The 23,758-nt window shown below is 39.0% G+C and overlaps 1 protein-coding gene across 1 annotated transcript in view; it reads right to left on the minus strand.

Annotated features, from left to right (window-relative positions):
- LOC144819485 (uncharacterized) overlaps positions 1–23,758 on the minus strand; it is a 646,675-nt gene that overhangs the window by 70,430 nt on the left and 552,487 nt on the right. Inside the window, exon 10 of the mRNA XM_078677349.1 lies at positions 13,046–13,088. Within this exon, the coding sequence (XP_078533475.1) occupies positions 13,046–13,088 (43 nt within the window). The remainder of the gene's footprint in view (positions 1–13,045; positions 13,089–23,758) is intronic.

The raw sequence follows: 23,758 nt of genomic DNA on the forward strand, positions 1-23,758 counted from the left end.
GAAAACTCGGGGTTGCACCTTTAGAAGCAGAAAAACTTCACGAACACGGGAGTCTGGCGTGAGTTCAGGATTTAAGGCAGGATATTCGAGCTGCTGGCGGAGGTCGGCAGAGCCGGGAGCTTACGCGGCCATCTTGGTTGCTGGCGTAGCTCCTCATTTTTTTAATTTTTGACTTTTAAACTGTGGTATGCAAGGTTCCCTACTTTCACACAGTCACTGTCTTCTGCAGTTCCTCTAGCAGACAGCTCAAGACTCACCCTTTTTGTTTTAAAAGTGTATTTAATAATGTATTTTTAAAATTCTTGTTGCACGATTTACAATACATTTCTGAACACTGCAATTTTACTTAAGTGTGGAGAGGTATGAACTCCCTGAAGGATGCACCTTTATTAGTCTTGGCAAACATTTTCAGCACATTACATTACATATATGATGTGGCACAAATAAATATAATGCCCTCAATCACCAGCCTGGAGGAACCTTGAATAATCGCGGATCAGTATTAATGTTTGTATACGACTAGCATGGAGCGTGCAAATGATATCTTTTACATGAATTGATATGTACAGTTAATTCATTGATCAACTGCAACGTTTCTTCAAGCACATTTACAGGCATAATACAGTTGTCTCACCACCCCTGCAGATCCAGAGCAGGGACGGCCACCACACATTTGTGCAACAACTAATGCTGTGTTTTCATGTCACATATGCTGAGTACGTACTCTATTTGTACAATGGACGGAAAATAGAGTTGCCAGGCAGTTCGTGCTGGACTGTTCCCATGGGGAACATGGTCAAGCCTGATTTGCATACGGCTGGGTCCAAACTGTAATGGCATGGCAAGCAAAATAACGATGGATTAAACCCAGATCTGTGGCCGGGTGAATGTTTGACAATGTTCAACATTTTGTCCATCATCTTTTTGCGTCAGAAAATAAAGTAGCAATGAGGTCACACTTTCAATTGCCTTCGGGCAAAATTTCAACCATGTATCACTACATGCACAAACAGCAGGCAAAAAAACAACACAATAAAATACCCAACCCCAGTTTAGAAAAATAGAGCAAAAATTATTCAGCCAAACAACACCAAAATGATCAAAATCAGATAAAGGTAACAGGAGATATTAATTTGAAAACATTTAAGGCAAAAGCATTTAGAAAAAGTAAAGCACCCAAGTAAAGTTTCAGTTCGTAGTTGACCAGGACAAACGTAATGGAATGGAGATCGTAGCCCAGGTCAAAGTTTTTACCTTAGGGCACAGTCTTCTTTTTAGAGGTTAAAATCTTGCAGCGGAGTAAAGTCCATGGCGGAAGAAGGTGAGTATCCTTTTCAGTCAGATATTTCATCATCGACCTCCCACTAAAGCCACTGGTTTTGGCTGTAAAAGTTCCTAACTGCACAAAGCTAGATTGCATGGCCACTGAGGTTGCTTCACCGCAGGAACTGATTTTCGGCCTTATCTCGGTTCTATGTTTTGCCATTGGACTTAGTTGCTGAGGCCAGCAGAGCTCCATGGGCTCAGATACCTTTACCACATGGTCATGCTGAACCAGTTTTCAGTGCAAAGTAAAGCTCCACGTGGGATAAACCAGGTTTTCTTCTCCCTAAAGGCACACACTTCCTGGGCAAGCCTCGGCTACTTGTTTAGCCTCCCTGGAGGTGAAACTGAGTTCCACTTTAATCCACCTGCTGCAAAAGGTCTTTCTGGTCGCTTCCACAGCACCTGGGTCTTCAGGGCAGGCTTCAAGTCACTAGTCCTTTCACCAGACAGTGTTTCTGCAGAGTCTAGTATTCTGTAGTCAGCTGGGACGGTTTGGTGCCAGGATTCATTCACATTTTTGTGTCCCTGGAGCATGCAAATGGGAGGTCAAGCACTTGACCCTGGGGGAATAGTTCTAATTCCGGGGTTTCAGAAGCAGTCAGTCATTTTTTGGGTTCTTTTATTCAATGAGGATGTGCCTTCTTCAGGTGTTGCCTTCACATGTCCAGGGAAGTTTTAAGAAGCTGGTGGTGAGGTGCCATTCTTTCGTGCACTAGCCAAAGAATGGAGAATTTCCTCCCCCAAACCTGTCTACTTCCTTGCCATGTGCCACCCTCCTTTTGTAGCTCTTTTTCTTTGCTGTAATGTAAAAAAAAACAGAAGCCCTAAACCCAAATTGGCATTCAACCATATGCAAAGTCTCTGTCCCATCTTTAGCCTCTTATCTGTTTAGATGGCGTATAATCCCCCTCTGTCAGGGTCAAAAAGAGTAGAACATTTTGGAGAACCATATGAATGAATGCGAGCAGATCATGCAAGTCCAATTTGACATCTCTAAATCAAAAGAGGACGTCGGAAGGCAGTCCTTTTTTGTGGCAACTGTTCCCGTCCTACACCTTGATGGCTAATCCCTTCTAAGTGGTCCAGTCTTCCCTTTCTAGAATTGAGGTCATGACATTAACAAGGTTCTTAAGTCTCAGCCAGGAATGCATATTGATCATATAGAGGGGAGCTGAGTGCCAGCTGGTTCTGAATCAGTTTAGGCTTAGGCAGCACAAACTACACGTTTAGAAGGTTACTTTTTCACTGCAGTTATCAAACAACTACTTTCACCCATAAATTTGATTTGTTTAAACTGAATGGAAAATAACTTTGAATAATTTTGTTAGCATTTCCCAAACAGAGATATAAAATAACATTTGCATTTACATCTAGGCCTGATCAATGAAAATCTAGCTGAACCTAAACAGTGAAACCACCTTTTGGGTACTTATTCACAGTGAGAGCTTCAAGTGTCTTGTTTGCCACTCTTTCATAAGTGAGTCCCCTAGCCCGGCATATTAAAATATAAAAATATGTTTTCCTCCATAGCAAAGGCCTTTTTACTTTTTATGTGTCACTCAAACGCTTTACAAACTGCCGCCCAGCAAGAGTTCAGTGGTGCTCCTGGCGGCCATATATTTTTGTCATATGAAGGTGGGGTAAACAAACACTGCCGCCACATGTGACATTTAAGTTCTTTGCCATGGGTGCATTTTCTATTTCTTCTACTATTGCCTCACTGTGAAGGTAAAAAAGCCAATTAGTTAAGTCCATTATACAGTACATGTTTTAGAGGGAAAGCACAAGCTCTAAACTACTGTTCAGCAGCGGCAGAACACTCAGGCCCAGATTCTCAAGGTTTAGCATCGTGTTAGCGTTACTTTTCCAATGCCAACCTGACACTAAACCTGTTTTGGGATTTCCAAACCAAAGCTAATTGGTATTAGCATTGGTTTGTATGTCAAAGTAACGCAAAGCAGCGGGAAGCCCTGCTTTGCATTACTTTGTGTCGAGGGGGTGATACATGGGTGGTACATGGGTGTTCCAATGCGGCCACCCATGCATTCGGACACTAAACCCAGTTCACTAACATTGGTAGAAAGTGTTTAGCGCCAAAAATGACCGCTGCTGCAAGCAGGCGTTAAACAGAGAAATGTTTCCATTACTCCATGCTCTTCTGACTTTGCATGCATGCTGCACTGTACAGCAAGCATACGAAGTAGGAACAGCATCTAAACTTGTCTAGGTGTAGTATTTTATACAGGAAGAGTACCCTTCCGGTACAAAACCTATGCTAGCACTATGGTACTAAGGTGTGTGCCTGTCCCACGGCAGCTGAAATCAGAGCTGGCTTTAGGGAGAGGGAAGGTGAGTGCCATATCTTTGTGAAAATAGCGCTATCCTGCACTCTCCCTGTCGTGCAACACAGCACAGCATCTTTGGGTGCTACATTGCATTGCCTGACACCTTTCAGAATCTGGGCCACAGAGTCCAATGGCAGGCAAAAACAGTCAGGATACAATAAGGCGGCGCGACAAAAACGATTCCTTTCTAAAATAAAGCTTTGGCACTTGTGTGACTGATAATCGAAAAAACGAAGCAGCATTTGAAAGCTAGTACGTACCATTTAAAAAAAATAACATTTGAAGATTAAATGAAGGCATAGTGGTGCTTACTGCCAACAGTATTCTTCCATTTTACTCCTAAATCTGCCTCCACTGAAAGCCATATTGCATCACACGAAATGGGTTCTGTTGAATTTATTAAATAAAGATGAAAAGAAAGCATTGTAAAAATATTTTTCATAAACTCACACACAGGAGTCAAAACAACAAAAAAACATTTATGGATACATTGCACCATTCAATTATTCAACAGTTGCAGGTAAGGTGCTCTGTGATAAGTGTACAAAGTGCTCGTGCAGTGCAAAAATAGGTCTATATAATATATAAAATTGAGGAAACAACTTCCAAGTTATTTTAATAAGAGTGCCTGATCATAACAATCATGTACATAAGGTCTCTATAGGGCATATTATCAAGACAGGAGATAAAATTATCACCGCTTTATCGGCAGAAAACTTCCGCTAAAACGGCAATAATAGGCCTGATAATATGCTCTATGGAATTCTAATTGAAGCCCATTTTAGATGTCCTTCACATCTAACATGAGCTTCAATTGGAATTCCCTAGAGCATATTATCAAGCCCATTATCGCCGTTTTAGTGGCAGTTTTCTGCCGCTAAAGCAGCGATAATTTTATCGCCTGTCTAGATAATTTGCCCCCTTTTTCGGGAGTTTGCTGATAGTTTTGCAAGCATTTTATTGGCACAACTTAAGTCCTTTGGGTACAGGGCAATACACCAAGGGGCATATTAACAAGAAAAGGCGTTAAAATTATCAGCGCTTTAGCGACAGAAACTGCCGCTAAAGCCGCGATAATGGGCTTGATAATATGCCCTTGTAAATTGCCGTAGAAGCCCATGTTCTGGTGTGAACATGGGCTTCTATGGGAATTCTCAATGGCATATTATCAAGCCGATTATCGCCGCTTTAGTGGCAGTTTCCTGCCGCTAAAGCGGCGATAATTTTAACGCCCTTCTTAATAATATGCCCCTAGTTTTGCACTGCATGAGGACTTTTTGCACTTACCAAGGAGCACGTTAGTTGAAACTATTGTATACTTGAATGGTGAAATGTTTCCATAAATGTTTTTCATGTTATTTTGACTTGTGTGTGAGTTTATGAAAACACTTTTATCATGTACTAGTTGCATATTTATTGAATTTATCCAACAGAACCAATTTTGTGTGATAGGATATTGAGAGCCCAGGCTCTGAGGAACATAAGATAACATCATTATAAATAGCAGCCTTCTATTGAACGCCTGTTCTGCTGGGTTCTAGCTTTATGTAGATAGAAAATGTACTAAAAAGGGAATACATTATTAATGCTTCCGAAGGTGGGCGACCAGACGCGAAAAAATGAATAGGATGGGCCTTGTCATATTTAGTAGTCAGCAGCATTGCAGCATATACTCATCTGACTAATGGTTTCCAATTGCAGAGACAGATTAGACTGGGCCATTAGTTTACTAACCTCCAAATGAGGTAGGGGAACTATAGATTCATCGGAGATTTAGAAGAGCAGCACAACAGTCGCTTTATGGTGGTTCTCCCTTTCTGCTGAGATCTAAAGTTCGTACCACTCGTGTTTTATCTTTGCCGGAGATTAAGAGGCACGTTTTGAGCGTGGTGAGCAGACTGCCATGCTGTCTGGAAGACAAAGGCCCTTACTTCCAGCCCCTCACCACAGAACTGTTAACCATACTTAGAAATGCCCACCAATTGTTTGCTTTCCTGAAAGGGAATTTGTTTCAGAAAACAAAGAAAATCAATGGTCCTGATGAGCAGGACGGGCCAGATTCACAGAACTAACTTAAGACAAAATCCTAAACCTACTACCATTTACTCATTCTGATATTCACAGAAGGCACTTACTTATCTTGGTATTCACAGAAGGCACATAAATGAGCAAGTGCCTTCTGTGAATACCAAAATGAGTAAGTGCCTTCTGTGAACACCAAAATGGTAGTAAGTTTAGGATTATGTCTTAAGTTAGTTCTGTGAATCAGGCCCGACATCTTCTGCCTCTAAAGGGGGGGGGGGGGCACAGTGGCATTGATTGATTTCCAAGGCCCACCTGCCTTCTGCTATGGTAACAGACAAGAAAAGCAAGTGATAGTTGCCTTGCTGACCACCTCTGTCGCCTGGTAGACCTGTGCAGACAGGCAACTATATCTAAGCAGCGGAACTGTGGGTGTGGATTGTGGGGCACCCTGTCTTTTGGTAGACACAAACTCTAAAGTTTCTAGAGGTTCAGCAGGTAAAGCCATTGAAGGTAACGCTTGAGTCTGATTGGTATCAAATTTGGTCTTAGTCAACATATATATCCTTTAGAATTGGCAAATCGTACCATAGTTATTACTGTCAGCAAAGTTAATGTCATCCACATCCCGTTCTTTATTTTCTAAATGTTATACTTTGTTTGTTGTTACAGGGACAGCTCCTTTATTATTAGCTCCACTTAAAGTATTTATGTGCTCATTGCGTTTGGCATTTTTTGTTCGTAAATCATACTTTTGGCTTACACCATTTTTCTTCCTGTTTTTTGATATAACAGTGTTATTGTTTTTAGTACAGACACACAGTAAAATCAAGGGACCGTGGTTACATGGAGCATTAAGGCTATGCAGAGGATGCACATCATTATATCACTGGTATAAGGCAATTTATTCAACCAAAAAAATCCATAAGCATATTAGTAAAGATCTTGACAGGAAGCCCACGGGCTCCATATTCTCATATATTTCTTCTCACAACTCCTCCACTTGCATATCATACATTCGGCCGTGGAACAGTAGTGCATACCATTTATCTACTCGTTGACTGGTGGAGGTACTGATCATCTGCAAATTCCTTTCCATCTGGACATCAGCCTGGTGGCCAGATACTCTCGGCCAGATTCCCACTCCCAAATCTACCACCAAAAATCTGAGCGTTTGGTTCAACTCCAAATTGTCTTTTGAGAGTCAGATTAGCAGCGTTCCCAGGAAATGCCTTAGGACTCTCACATTTTGTGAAAGACCCTAGATTTGCTCCCAATAACAGCAAGGAAAATCAATGTTCATGCTCTGATAAACTCCCAGCTAGATTATTGTAACGTTCTACATCTGGGTGCCGCCAAAGGGAGTTTACAAAAACTCCAAAGGATACAAAAAGCGGCAGCACAGCATGTTTTGAATCTTCCTAGTAGGTCGTTGATTACCGACGTCCATGCTACACTACACTGTCTCCCAGTAGGAAAAATAATCATCTTTAAAGCCGTTTATTATTGCCACAAAATTCTAAATGGCAAGAGCCCCAAAAACCTTCTCCTCAATGGTGAAACCCGACCTGTCTTCACACAATTTGAGATCTGCCAGGGCCTTCCCAGTGACGGTACCCTGGGTGCAGAGGGCCAGCTCCTTTGTGCTCTGGTTGAGGTCCTTAGATGTATATAATGTAGTGAGGTGCAGAGACTTAATATTGATGTATTAATATCGACTTGCACCAATATGGAGGTAAAAATATCGTGAGTCAGAAATATCGTCAGAAAAAATATCGTGGTGAAGAATATTGATTTTTAGGTAAGTAATATTGATGTTTAAAATATCGAAGTGTGTAATATCGCTTACAAAAATATAGTTTTAAAAAATATCGATTTTTCAGTATATATTTTATATGTATGTGATGTGTTTTTTGTATAACAATTGTTTGTATTTTTATTATATGTTTTATAATTTTAGTAGTTATTATTTTTTTTTATTTGAATTTTGCATTTTTAGTTCCGTAGAGGGTTGTGGGTTTATAGGGTAATAGGGTGGGAAGTAATTTAATTATATTAAATGTATTTTTAGGATTTAACTTTTTTTCTTCTATTATTTAAATGTTATTAGTAATTTTTGTTTCTCAGCAATCCAGCACTTTCCCTACTGTTGCACTCTTTGGAGTGGGAATAGTAATTTTTCCTGAGGGTGGGCGGACAACTCCATTCCACCCACGGAATGTGCAGAGATTTGCCCCTTCCACCTTATGCGATGTAGGCGGAGAAAGAAGGCAAATCTCCGCACACTCGGACGGAACGGAGTTGGCCTCCCACCCGCCTCTCACCCGCAGTATTAACACTTTAAAAACATTATAAATAACATTTTAAATAACCTTCCCTTATTGGTGGCGTCCCCGGGCTTTCCTCCATCTCCATCGCATCTTCTTCTAGGAACTGCGCATGCACGGGCGCCGGCGCATGCGCAGTTCCCAGAAGAAGACGCGATGGAGACGGAGGAAAGTCCGGGGACGCCGCTGATAAGTAGGGTTATTTAAAATGTCATTTATAATGTTTATGAAAGTTTTTTAATACTGCGGGTGGGAGGCGGCTGTCACATAACAGAGCTATGCGGAGAGTGCGGAGATTGCTTCCATCTCCGTGCCTCTACGCGTAGACCCCTTACGCAAATTACGCCCACCCTTAATTTTTGCCTCTGCGCTATCCAACATTTTCCCTACTGTTGCACTCACTGGAGTGGGAATAGTAATTTTTATACCTTCGCTATCCAGCACTTTCCCTACTGTTGCACTCACTGGAGTGGGAATAGTAATTTTTATCACTCCGCTATCCAACACTTTCCCTACTGTTACACTCACTAGAGTGAGAATAGTAATTTTGACCCTTCCGCTATCCGTCACTGTCCCTACTGTTGCACTCTTTGGATTGGGAATAGTAATTTTTACCTCTTTGCTAGCCAACATTTTCCCTACTGTTGCACTCACTGGAGTGGGAATAGTAATTGTTACCCCTCCGCTATCCAGCATTTTCCTTACTCTTGCACTCATTGGAGTGGGAATAGTAATTTTTTCCTCTTCGCTATCCAACACTTTTCCTATTGTTTCTCTTACTGGAGTGGGAATAGTACATTTTAACCCTCCGCTATCCAGCACTTTCCCTATTTTTGCACTCACTGGAGTGGGTATAGTAATTTTTACTCCTCCACTATCCAGCACTTTCCTTACTGTTAAACTTATTGGAGTGGGAATAGTAATTTTTACCCCTCCGCTATCCATCACTTGCCCTACTGTTGCACTCACTGGAGTGGGAATAGTCATTTTTACCCCTTCGTTATCTAACATTTTCCCTACCGTTGCACTCATTGGAGTGGGAATAATAATTTTTTCCTCTCCGCTATCCAACACTTTCCCTACTGTTTCTTTTACTGGAGTGGGAATAGTATTTTCCCCCCCTACGCTATCCATCAATTTTCCTACAGTTGCACTCACTGGAGTCGGAATAGTAATTTTAACTCCTGCGCTATCCAGAACTTACCCTACTGTTAAACCTATTGGAGTGCGAATAGTAATTTTTACCCCTCGGCGATCCATCAATTATTCTACTCTTGCACTCACTGGAGTGGGAATAGTAATTTCTACCCCTTCGCTATCCAACATTTTCCCTACTGTTGCACTCATTGGAGTGGGAACAGTAATTTTTTCCTCTCAGCTATCCAACACTTTCCCTACTGTTTCTTTTACTGGAGTGGGAATAGTATTTTTTCCCCTACGCTAGCCAGCATGTTCCCTACTGTTGCACTCACTGGAGTGGGAATAGTAATTTTACCCCTCCGCAAGCCCTCACTTAACCTACTCTTGCACTCACTGGAGTGGGAATAGTAATTTCTACCCCTTCGCTATCCAACATTTTCCCTACTTTTGCATTTATTGTAGGTTTTAATTTTTAAAAATAATTTAATGTTTTAAATTAATAATAAAACATTGATATATATTTATATATTTTATTTTTATATCATTTTAAAATGTACAAATAAAGATAATAGTTAAATATATGTATATGTATAAAATGTTATGTTTTTGTGTTTATATTTTTTTATTGAGTTTATTGGTAATATTTAGTTAAAATGCATATTAAATTACATTTAGTTTGTTAAAAATAATATTTAATATATTTAATATATTTAACTTTCTATATATTTTTAATTCGATATTTTTTACATCTATATTCTTAATTCGATATTTTGTACATCGAAGTCTCTTCTTCCCAGGTTTAATACAAGTAGTAATGTTGATAGAATCGAATGTGAAAAAAAAAGGGTATTTGTTGGTGTTGGTATTGGTTGGTATTGGCATCCTCATTGATAAGCTTTTTGGCATGCAGGCTTTACACAAAGGCATTTCTTGTTATAACAGAAGTAAATCATAGATGAGTGAATTCACTCTCATCAGTGGTATCAACACATCTGTGTGAAACTCCTGGTTTCCCACAAAATTCATGTTTTTTCTAAAATGACTGTCACCTACTATTGGTTATATTAGTGATAAGCTTCATCATTGAGTCCTCACCCAGATACACCTGGGTATCTGGGTTGGCTCAAACTTGAAAGGATGCGTGGGAGATCTAAGTGGTATTTTTTTAGGGGGATCTTATATCTAAATTTGACTCAGGCTAACTAAACCGAAAGATTTGAGTTTATTAAAGACTTTTTAATTGGACCCCTTGCAAGAAATAATAAGAGACGGGATGTTCTTGGAGTTCAATATGTACTCCAACATTTCAGGTCCACATGTTTCAGCCTTAGAAAATGCCAATAAATGGTCAGTTGGCTTTCTTCGGGACCAAGCTGCAAGAAGATCTCTCTGCTACCCTATTTCGGATATTATTATTCTTGTTTGGTCAGGCTTGTGCACCTTAATTAAGATGGACTGCGAAGGAGCAGGTTGATTCTGGTGGATATGAATGGAGTTAGTTCTAATGGCTGTGTGGTGTTTGAATGCACTGTGTGGGGCAGGTTTGTTCATATTGGGAAAGGGGTTTCTAGTTTACTGGGTAGAATAAGGCTGAATTTGCTCTCAAGAAAGTGTCACTCAAAGCCGTTGAAATGTCACTCATGATTGCACTCTGGGGACAAGTCGGGGGTACACGTGGGTGGATGGCGTCCACCCACTTTTTTCTGAGGGTGAATGCAGTCCACCCTGTCAAGAATTTGGGCCCCACTGAATAATGTTCTGAACTCGTCCTGATGTAATTTCAAACACTGGGACACTTTCAACAACACCTGCATGTTGTCTGCTTTCTATCTGCAACAAGCAACAGCGTTCAGGCGGGGGCCGGGCTTTCTTATTTAAGACTGCTGCTGTGCCCATAACAAAGGCGGAATTTGAGGGGTCCTCAGGCGTCCTTTTGTTCGAGTCTCTTGGCAGTGACCGGTCAGGAGCCTCACTCCTGATGTGTAAATTAAGCGGAGGGGAAACAAAGGCTCAAGCCTTGTTAGCTCTTCACACTTACTCAAGAGAGGCAGCTTTTCACTCCCTGCAGTCCCTGGTTAGGAGATGTGCATGCACTGGAAGAATATCAGATGTCTTGGTCTTCCCCAGTATTTACACTAAGCAAATTGCATTTATATAGAGCTTACTTCCCCAGAGGTGGTGTTGAAATAATTTAAGTACCACTATTTTTTCTTATATAGTCCTACTCATTCCAATGCAGGGTGTCAAAGTGCTTTACATCAACATGTGCATATTACATGTACAATAGGTTATATAAGTTTATAAATTAATGTACAGGATGTGTAATATAAAACTGGGGGATTGCGAGGTGTAGAAGTCACATATCCTCTTCCATAGCTCACTGTGCTATTATCCTCGCAATGCTCTCAAACGTACACGATAGACCCGCTAAACATATTTATGAAGGCTTTAGATCTGATGTCACTTCCTGTAAAGTCGTGACTTGTGATGCCACTTTCTATTGTGTCAATTCATGTGATGTCAATTTCTGTGATGCCATGTGTGATGTCGCGCGCCGTGATGGCAGGGGCCTTGATGTCGCTTGCGTACTGCCAAAATAGGTTAGTCCCCCCACTTCTTTTTTTAGGACTTGTGCCCTGATTGCACTGAAATTTTGACCATTTTACACATAGCAATCTGAAACCTTGGCAGCTATGTGTAGTCCATTTTCTGTTTGAGTGAAATGTCCCGTTTTTGGCTTTAAAATTCTGGTCGCCCTATCTACAAAAGGCACACAGCAAGCCCAACAAAACTTCACAATCCCTAATATATATATTAGGGATTGTAAAAGCACATGTCGTGCTTTGTGCCTTTTGTTATTAGTGTGCAGCAGATAGTGTACCCTTTTGAGAGTGTTCATGTTAGTTTGCAGCTCCCGACTTGCTTATGCTCGGGGCTGCATTTAACATAGAAACTTTAAAAAAGGCACACAAACTGCTGCGCTCCGTGAAGAAAAGGCAGGCAGCAAGCACAACTGCACCACATGTGTTTTCACAATCAATAATACATATTAGTGATTATGAAAGCACACTTGTGCTTTCAGGCTTGCTGCCTGCCTTTTGTTAATAGAGCGTGGCAAATTGCGTGCCTTTTTGAAAGTTTTCATGTTAATTGCAGCTCCCTACATGATTACGCAAGTCGCTGCATTTAACATGAAAACGTTCAAAAAGGCACGCTCGGTTAGGAAAAGGCAGGCAACATGCTTAAACAGCATGACGTGTGCTTTCACAATCACTAATGTATGTTAATGATTGTGAAAGCACATGTTGTTCTTTTAGGCTTGCTGCATGTCTTTTCTTGATGGAGCGGAGGGGGCAGATTGTCTTCTTTTCTTCAAGTATTCATGTTAATCGCAGCGCTCATCGTGCTTCTACAGGGCGCTGCGATTAACATGAAACAAGCATCCTAGGACAGACACATGCCCCACTGCCAGCTGCAAGACGAGTGAGTGTGCTGCTGCACCAGTTGTGATGCATTTGCTGTGAGGTGTCCATCCCGTGTCACGAGATTTGACATCCTCAGGCTCTGGCAGTGATACTCAATGAAAGGACTCAGAAGAGCTGCAGACATTAACTGCAACCTGCACCTCCAAGATGAGCTGGAGCAGACAGCAGTGACAACATTTTGTTACTCCATCCATCTTGCTGTGTCTCATGTTCTTGGATCTGGCAAAAGGTCCCCCTACGTTGGAGTTATCTCCCCCGCAGGAGGATTTCTAGGTGTCTTTTTACATCACCTTTTCAAAGAGATGGCCATGTTTGCATTTCAACTTCCCAGAGTTTTCATTTATCATCCCACCACAGCCTCTTAATTCTTCATGTAATATCACCGTAGGACGACCAGTACCTGATTGACAGGATGAACAGCTTTATCCATTGCCTCCAACCACCTATGACACAACACAAAGAAATACGGTTAAATTCTGTCCAGAACCAAATTTCCCAGCCGGCTTGTATGTGATCTGCATGTAGGTAATTTACAAAAATCTCAAGGACCACACACTGACAGACATGCAAATTGTACATTTCAATGAATATGTCTAACAATACACCATACATATTTTTTATCCCAAGGGAAAATATCTTTTTAGGGCAGTATGTTCCTTGTGGAGACTCCTTCTCTCCTACACCCTAATAAAATATGAAGATATTCGATTGTTCTTGGCTCGCGCTGTACACACTGACTTCAAACTTTGCTGGGCCACCATGGGTATGCAAATTGAGTGTAAAAGCATTTGATAAGTTTAGTGAATGCCCAAAAGGATGCTACATGTATTTACTGCCTTCTCGTGAGACACCCTACAGCTCCTACCTTGGGAATACTCATGTTCGTACCCTTATACATAAACCTGTTGTGAAAAATCAGGGCCAGGAGGCTCCAGGGCTATCAAAAGTCCTATTGCTGTATATTGGTATTTATTGCTTCTAATGCCTTATAGTCCCTTTGCTGGGGACTTTCTAAGTGGGGACCAAGTGTTCGTTTTAGCACTTGACTCTCAGGTTAGTTATACAGAGCAATCAAAGGCAGAACTCAGCAATGCAACAAATAATACTCAATAAATCAATGTCTAGTCACTGCATTTTCTTTTAAAAATGAAAATACTTCATACATGCAAAGTTACATAGTATGAACATAATTGCAAATATGCTCGCAGTAGGTTGAAAACCCAGTGGTGACACCATTCCAAGGATGGTGATCTAAAAAAGGAATGCACTAGGTGTACAATGTGGGAGGTGCATCTTAATATATTAATAAGGGCTAAGAGAGCAACTAATTTATTCATTTATCTTCTTTTGTGAGTTTGTGGTATATGTATATATGTAAATAAATGTATATATATGTGATATCTATGTTGATTTGTGTTTATAAACGAAACATGGCACAACAGATCAATGTTACACTTCCACCTCCATTTTTAAGTGAGCCTGGAAATCCTTCAGTTACCTGGGAGGATTGGTTCATTATGTTCGATAATTATTTGGAGGCACTTGATGGTCAGGAGTTTTCTGCAAAGAGGAAAAAGGCAATCCTCTTAAGTACTTTGGGCAAAGAAGGACAAAGGATTTTTAGATTTTTACCAATTGCTTTGCAGGCTAATGTCCAGGCCATGCCTGATGAGTACAAGGAGGCAATCTCAAGGCTAGAGGTCAGATTTGCAAAAGAGGAAAATCTTGTCAAGAATCGCTATAAATTCCATAACCAGAAACAAAAGTCCGATGAGTTAATTGAGGATTTTGTTGCACGGTTGAGAGAACTTTCCATAAAATGCAAATTTGGGGCGATGAGTGACGAACTTATCCGGGACCAGTTGATTGTGCAATGCAATAATTGGAAGATTCAAGAGAGATTGTGGGCAGCAACAAATCCCACATTAAAAGCAGCAATAGAGCTTGCTAAAGTTATTGAAGAATCTGAGAAGTGTATAAAAGTAATTGAGAATTCGAAGAAAAAGAGTCTGGTTTCAGAAAAAAACTGTGACTGTGATGTTGAACATGTTGTAGATGATTCAGTAGCTGTAGTAAAAAACAAATTTAGAACCAATGTAAAGAGAAGCACCTCTACTAACAAGTTTTGCATAAGGTGTGGTAGCAACTCTCATACGCCAGAGGCGAGATTTAGCTTTGCGGCTAATAAGGAATGCCTCAAGTGTGGTCGCCTTGATCACTCCTCAAAAAAGATTAAAACAAAGAATAGGCAAAAGGTTGCTGTTGTGGAGGATTACACAGATAACTACCCGTCCGTGAGAAACAAACTGTTAGTTGTAGATGATATTGATGTTGTCAATGTTGATGATAAAAGACAGAACAGACCAAAGGATGTTTTTGGAATAGATGGGCGTGAAGTATCACTCATGGTGGACACTGGATCACGTTATACGATTATTCCTCAATCCACTTTCAAGTTGTTGAGGGATAATAAGCCATTATTAAAGAGTGACATTTCTCCAAAGGGGTTCCAAGGCGAGACCATAGAGTCAGACATCGTCTTTAAAAATAGATTTACATATGGTAAAGTTTATGTGTCATTTGATGGACCTCCGATTTTGCGGTGGGTCCATCAGTATCATCAACCCTAGAGCACCTGACCAAGTCATGGTGCTAGAGGATGACTCTATTGAGTCTATTTTGAATGAATTTTGTTCTGTTTTCAAAAGTGAACTTGGTGAACTGAAGGGTTATTCTCAGCTCATTAAAGTAAAAGACAATTGTTTACCTATCCAACATAACTGAGAAGAATTTCCTTAGCTATTAGGCATGAAGTGAAATCATTATTGGAGGAGATGCTACAGAGTAGAGTCATTGAACCGGTGGAAGGATCCTGGTCCTGATTTTTAAAAAATCTGATGGGAAGTTAAGATTCTGTGTTAATCTCAGGTCTTTGAATAAATGTGTAATTGCTGATTTGTTTCCCTTACCTTATATAGGTGAATTGGTATACACTTTTGATGGTGCTAGATTCTTCTTGAAGTTGGAGTGCGTACCATCAGATAAGGTTACACGACAGTTGCAAGCATTTCATTGCCTTTATCACCACCGAAGGAATTTTTCAATTTACACGCCTTCCCTTTGGCCTAATTTCAGAGGCTAGTGTATTCCAGCGCATGGTTGCTGACATTTTTAAAGGGTTAAAGAAGGTGGTATATTTTCAAGACGATATTCTTGTCTTTGGTGACTCTGTTTCTGACCATAATCATGTACTCAAAGAGGTTCTACATAGAATTTGGGATGCAGGTCTTACACTGCGTAAAGAAAAGTGTGCATTCCTTGTGGAACAGATCGAGTATTTGGGTCATGAGATCTCAGCCTCTTGAATTAAGCCAAAGAAAGATCTTTTGTTAGCGATACTTTCAGCTCCACGTCCCATGGATAAGGACCAACTTAGATCATTCATGGGGTTAATAGAGTATTACTCTAAATTTGTTAAAAACTTTTCTGAGAAGACAATTTGTTTGAGAGCTTTACTCAAGAAAGGCTGTAAGTTTGTTTGGGGTTCAGAGCAGGATTCTACTTTTAATCTTATCAAATTAAAAATGAAATCTGTGGGGTTAATGTTCTTGCACCCTTTGACACTAAGCGTGTCTCTATACTCATGGTTGATGCAAGTGCAACTGGTTTGGGTGCGGTGCGCCTACAAAAACATGGTGCAGGTGAACGCCCTATCGCTTTTGCTTCAAGAACACTGTCTGTGTCTGAATAGAATTACAGTGTGATAGAGAAAGAAGCATTAGCAGCTGTGTGGGGCGCACACTATTGTTGTACTTACCTATGGGGGATCAATTTTATTCTCAAGACAGATCACAAGTCTTTAATTCGCATTTTATCTCCTGGTGGTTGATCCAGCGGGCTATAGAAAATATATCATAAACTATGCTACCCAACTACATAACCTATAAACAAAATTCTATACTAAATATGGACCCATTTATGAACCTGATATATTTTGGGCCTACTGAATCAGGTGGTCAGAATAAATCTATATATACATTATCTACACACTATATACATATTTATACATTTGCAGAAAGAATATTGTCATTTAGAATAAAACCCAATCATTTAAACGACCACCATAGGCGACGTGATCTAGCTAAAGGTAACCTACACTTCTGAATGACCAAGACCAGCTTGTTTGTCAAAAGTAAGATTTTATTTTCTATTTAATGGTATATAAGTTGAAAGTTTTATAAATGAAATTTATATGCAATATAGCAAGCATGATGGTAAGAAATATGAGAAAAATACAATTTAAGCAATTGAATCAATTTAAAGAAATTATATAAAGTTTAGCATTTCTAAAACCTATTTCCCTAACTCAACTAAATAGACAGAAATTAAAGTAAAGATCTTTGAGGATTCTTACGTGCTCCACGCAAAGTCCAGCAGCACATCACCCTCATCGGAAAGTCAGAAAGCAGCAGCCAGCCCAACCCTAAGGGCATGACTTTTTATACCTTTCTACGCTAACTAAACTAGCAAAGGAAAGTTTTCAGAAATCCTCGACGTCCCATTGGCTGAGAGTGACAAGTGACATGTCACCCGATTCTTAAAAAGTTCCACAAAATCATGTCTTACAAAGACCATTGTCTCTTCCACGTGAAGCCAGAAGCTTCCTGCGATTGCAACTTTGTATTAAGTCATCCTCGCAGCTTCCATAGTCTTTCAGTACAACTTCCGCGGATGCCAAGTTAAGGACTGACAAAAAGTTCACTTTCGACCTTGGCCATGTCCGACAGAATGATGTCAGCTCATCAGTTTTTGCTTAGTGAATGCAGCTTCAATAAACGTTTTAATTCAGAATGGGCGTCTCGTGACTTTCTGCAGAATTATAGATCAGCTCTTTTTCTGCGGCTCAAATAACTAGGCCCAAAAGCAGGCAACTTATGTTTTCTAGTATAAAACAAACACAAGAAAAGTATTAATGTAAGAAATAATGTAGATTCTGTATCCACCCCATGGTTTACTAATTAATTAACCCACCCGATTAATCAAAATGTTACCTAGCCATTGCAAACAAATAAAGCAGCGTTTATATTTACCAGTCTCCGTTTTTCTATGAGACCCATATGCACCTAGAATAGTAGAAATGACATCACACAGACAAGGAAAAGCAAAACAAGCACATGCTTATTTTAAGTTTGCAGCAGTTAGTAATGACAAAAACGAAAACAATAAATTATTTTATTATTTTGCACGAACAAAAAGATGCAACAAATATGCACGTTTATGAGCACACATATTAGTCCCCCCACGTGTAAAGTTTAATCTAAGTTGTATTAGCACGACATATCACAAATCATTAATAATTTTATTCATGTTATGGAAATGTGACTTTGCGAGTTTAAACAAAATTTTGTTTTCTATCTCGCTCCATCAACTCCCTCATCTGGTGATTAACAAATCACCACACCAGCACTCAAAATTTTGGTAAATTAAATTTTAAGAAATCGATTCAAATTCATTTGTATTAGTAAACCTAAAAATCTGTTTCAGCATAATCTTTGCAATTAACATGACGCTCTCTATGTAACTCCTGTAACTCGATCTCCCTTTCCTCTTCTTTTCTCAGTTTATAAATTCTCTTCTTTTCCTTTAACTGTTTCTTTCTTTTATGTAACAAACAACCTACTTTAGTCAAAATAAAAATGAAAAATATTATAATCAAAGGTGCCAAAATCTTGCCAAGAATTGAACTTCCGATATTATGAAACCAGTTTTTAATTGCTTGAAACCTTTTTGAAAGTTTCCCTGTAAAATCTTCTTCTTCTAAAGGAATTATCTCTGAATGCATTTGTGTAATATTCTTAATATACATTTCAATATTCTTACTTTCATCCGGTATATATGTACAGCAATGTTGGACATGTAAAATGCCACAGACTCCTCCCTCTTTTGCTAGGAGTATGTCTAAAGCAAGGCGATCTTGAATTACCATGGATCTAATTGCAATAACTTCAACGTTCACTAATTGAAACCCATCAGCAGTGTCGGTTGATAATCTATCAACTATAGTGGACAATTTTCTGATTCTCCCTGCATTTAGGGTTATACCAACAAAAGGTATTACAGCTTGAAAAATATCTCCCAGAACTTCAGTAAAAGTTTCTCTTTTAGCTCTATTTACATAATTATGAATTTTAAACAATCCTTCTGAATCTCTGTCAACATGAAACACTTTAGGAAAAACAATTCCCACATAACAAGTTCCATACCAATGATCAGGAAGGTTATAGTAAGCTTTGTCACCACAAACAAAATAAATTCCAGGGAAGATAGGATCTTTTCCACCTTTAAATCCCCAACCTCCCATAATCTGATAAGTATCTTCACAGTTGCTTGCACCTACAAAATAATTATCAAAAAGTGTATTATCTCTTCTAATGCAAAGCTTTCCACTAACAGGTTTGTCTATGTGAATTGCAATATTTTCAAGCATTTTGCCATTTAATTTCTCATCCTCTTTTTGCCAGAAGGATGACTTAGTCTGCTTGACTAATTCATTTCTCTTATAAATTGCTCTTCTCTCCTCAACCATATTCAAAAATTTCTTTCCTTCAGCACTTAATTTACATGTTAGATTATTCTTGTAAGCATACTCATAAGTGAGTTCGTTAGTAACAAGGAAATATTCTCTCAATTGTTTTGCTTTCTTATGCTTATTTAAAGCATTATCAATCTTAACATTAGCAAAAATTTCATCATAATTTGAATAGTAATATTCTAAACGACCAGTTTGATAAAATAAACTAGTTAATACACTACATGTAACAGCATAAGTGAGAGGAAGCATATTATATGTTACTCCCTCAGAAACAGAAGCAGGTAACTTAACACAGACATAACAGTCCTTTGCATCCATTACCTTTACATATTCACTCAAAAGCTTTGTGAATGTATTGCTTGAAAAATCACCTATTGATTTATCTTGATGGATGTTAGGCTGATGATCAATTACTTTTGCAGATGCACTATGTTTAGTTTGGCTAACCAGAGCTTTGCTTGTTATGTTAACTTTGTGTAATTCTCTATTCATTTCTAAAGGGATAATCACAGCTAGTACTAACCAGAGCAGAACTAAAATGAGCAGACACACCAGAGTCATCTTACAGCATCCTTTAAAAACAGAACATTTTGAAGTGCTCTCCTTAACGTAAGGCATTTTTAGGTTAGTTTTAGGTTAGTTTTAGCCTCAAAAATAAAAATAAATTTTAAAATTTATATATATACCCCCCTTTTAAAATATATTTTTCTTTTATGACCCTAAACAAGATTTCTTCGACCTTCTGTCATACATAAGTTTTCTTCAACTAAACAGTTTTTCTTCGACCTTGTGTCAACTAACAAGATTTCTTCAGCCTTTTGCCAATTTAATAATTTTGTACTTCAATCATTGTCACTAATTTCTTGGATTTCGTTTTCTTCTTCACTACTATCATATATGTCAATAACAGGTGGAATTACTAAGTAAGTCCACTCAGGAGACTTATATTTCTGGTTTGGTCTAATTATTCTCTTCCCTTTTCTTGATATCACTTCAATTTTTCTTCCAACTCCAACTTCTTTTCCTGGACTCTTTTGACTACTTATTTCTTCAACTTGTTCTATTGGCTTTTTGATCAATCTGACTCTCAATCTTCCACCAGGCCAGTAGTCTGCTTTTCTCACGTACTTCTTCTTTGGTTCAGAATTATTTGATTCTGACTTCCAAGTCCTTTTCTTTCCGTTTTCACTTCCACCTTCCACGTCACTTTCTTCAGTTTCGTAGTCTGAAATTTCAATTGACTCAGGAACTTCTCTATTCGGCAATTTCACTCCTTCAGGAACTTCACTTTGTCTTCCATCACTGGTACTCGGTAATTCGTTCTCCTCCTCTTCCTCAATTACCTCTAGCTTCCCAGATTTTGGAGTTCTGTTCCTTACTTCAGAGCTTGTTCTCTGCCTTTCGATACTCTCCCGGTCTGAAACTTCCTTTGGTTCAGCTTCTTTGTCTTCAATAGAGACAACTGAATCCTCAGTTATCTTTCCTTTTAACAGATTCTCTTCTCCTTCAGAATCTATTTCAATTATTTCTAAGTCTTTTCTTGTCAGATTTCCATTCACTGGCACAGTTTCCAGATGTCGACTTTCTTGTCGATCTTCAGAATCTGGAATTACTTCACCTTCTGTTCTGTCTTCTGCTTCAGAATCAGAATCATCTGTGGTATCACTTTCAACATCAGAACTCTCAGGAGTTGGTACTGGAATAGTATGACTTGGATGAATCCAGCGCTTCAATCCTCTGCACTTTACAGCATTAGTAGTGATCAAAATTATCTGCCTAGGTTTCTGCCATCTAGGAGATAGACAATTCCTTCTCCGATGTACTTTCGTTCTGACCCAATCGCCAGGTCTCAGATCATGAGTCAAAACTTTTTCATTTGATTGAGCTTCAGTTCCCACCTGATTAGACACAGAAGTTACCATATCAGATAATCTTTTACAGTAATCCAAAATTGCACTGTCATTTATGCTCAACAGTTTACCTACAGGTACAAAAGCTTGCCTCATAACTCTTCCCATTATAATTTCATGAGGACTCAGACCTGTCTTTTTATCTGGTGTACTTCTTAATGACATCAAAACAAGTGGAAGAGCATCAGTCCACTTAACTCCTGTTTCTAGACACATTTTTCCAATTCTGTTTTTGATAGTTCCATTTATTTGTTCGACTACACCTGATGCCTCTGGTCTGTATGCACAGTGTATTTTCTGCTCAATGCTCAAAGCTTCACAATTTAACTTCAACAGTTTGTTATCAAAATGGCTTCCTCCATCACTCTCAATAGTGACTGGAAAACCGTACCTTGGGATGATTTCTCTGAGCATTAGTTTTGCTACTGTAATTGAATCACAATGTCGTGTAGGGAAAGCCTCTACCCACCTTGAGAATAAGCATACTATTACAAGTACATATTTCAAACAGTTGTGTAAGGGCATTTCAATGAAATCTATTTGTAACCTGGTAAAGGGACCACCCTCTCGACCAATTATTCCTGTCCCCACCACTGATTTTCTGTTTGGATTCATTTGTTGGCATGACAAACACCTTTGACAAAAAGATTCTGCAATGGTTCTAAATTTGGTATTGAACCATGTTTCTCTAAAAAGTCTGACCATAGAATCTCTTCCTAAATGTGCAGGACCATGATATAATCTGGCCATGTCAGCAATCAAACAATTTGGTAAGACTATTCTGCCATCTTTGTAAACCCACACTCCATCTTCTTCACGTGGTCTACAATCTGATCTTAACCATAGGTCTTTTTCTTCATCATCTGCTTCATTTTGTAAATCCCTAATCTCATGCCATGTTTCTACAACAGTTGTTAGCATTAATGAATTTGAATCAGTTTCTTTACTCCTATTCCGATTGTAAGAATAATTTTTCCTTGCGCAGTACTTTGCTGTTTCATCTGCGAAGGCATTTCCCTTGGAAATATAATCAGTTCCTCTAGTGTGCGCTGCACACTTGACTATGGCAATTTCTTTTGGCAATTGTATTGCTTCAATTAATCTTCTAATGAAAACTGCATTTTTAATTGGTGATCCTGTTGATGTCATGTATCCTCTCTGTGACCAGAGTTGTCCATAATCATGCACAACTCCGTACCCATACTGACTATCAGTAATGATGGTAACTCTTATATCTTTTGATATTTCACATGCACGAATTAAAGCAATCAATTCAGCCACTTGTGCTGAACGAACTCCTTCAAGACATGATGCTTCTTCAACATCTTCGACTGTACAAACTGAGTATGAAGCTTTCAAGACACCTCCTTCGGATCTTAAGCATGAGCCATCTACTAAGTAGACAAAATCCGATTCAGACAGAGGTCTGTCTTTGATGTCTTTTCTTGGTTTTGTGCAGAATTCCATGACATCTAAACATTCATGTTCAGTTTCAATATCATCAACAATTTCAGAATCAGGCAGCAATGTAGAAGGATTCAGATTCAAACATCTTGAAATCGAAACATTATCTGCTCCTAGTATGATTTTCTCATACTTTGTCAATCTGCTACTTGTTAAATGTTGAGTCTTACCTCTTGTCAGTAATATTTCAACTGAATGAGGCACAAAAACTTTCACAGGAAATCCCATAATGATTCCTTCACTTTGTTCAAGGCTGATACTTGTAGCTGCAACTGCTTTTAAACAACCTGGTAATGCTTTTGCAATTGGATCAAGAACTGCAGAGAAGTATGCAATAGGTTTCTTTAAATTTCCATGTCTCTGAATTAACACAGATAATGCACATCCTTCTCTCTCACTGCAATACAGTTCAAAATCTTTCTCATAATTTGGCATACCCAAAGCAGGAGCTTGGCATAAGCTCTTTTTCAGGTTCTCAAAAGATTCCATCTCAGCATCATTGAGAATAATTGGATCTTTTACATCTGATTTGGTTAGTCTTTGTAGTGGTTTTGCAATTACTGAAAATCCACTTATCCATTGTCGACAGTAACCTACCATTCCCAGGAACATTCTGACCTGTCTTTGTGTTCTTGGCGGTAACATTGCTTGAATCATTTTTATTCTCTCTATTGTTACTTGTCTTTTTCCTTTTGCAATTCTGTGACCAAGATATTTTACTTCTTGTTTGCAAAACTGTAGTTTTGCTGGGGACACTTTATGTCCTTCTTCTGCAAGGCGATTTAACAGAATTATTGTGTCTGTTACACAATTTTCTCTTGTCTTTGCAGCTATTAACAAATCATCAATATACTGCACCAGCGTAGACCTACCTGGTAAGTCTAAATCTTCTAATGATCTTTTTAACAGTTCGTTAAAGATTGAAGGACTTTCAGTATAGCCCTGAGGGATTCTTGTCCATCCAAGGGTCTTACCTTGGAATCTGAAAGCAAAGATTTCATAACTGTCTGGGTGTAAGGGAACAGTAAAGAATGCATTGCAAAGGTCAATAACTGTGTACCATTCAGCATCATGTGGAATCTGAAATAGAATTACTGCTGGATTTGGAACCACAGGACAACATGGAATGACAATTTGATTAACCTTT

Source organism: Lissotriton helveticus, chromosome 2_1 (assembly GCF_964261635.1).
Source record: "Lissotriton helveticus chromosome 2_1, aLisHel1.1, whole genome shotgun sequence".
In the NCBI taxonomy this organism is placed as follows: domain Eukaryota; kingdom Metazoa; phylum Chordata; class Amphibia; order Caudata; family Salamandridae; genus Lissotriton; species Lissotriton helveticus.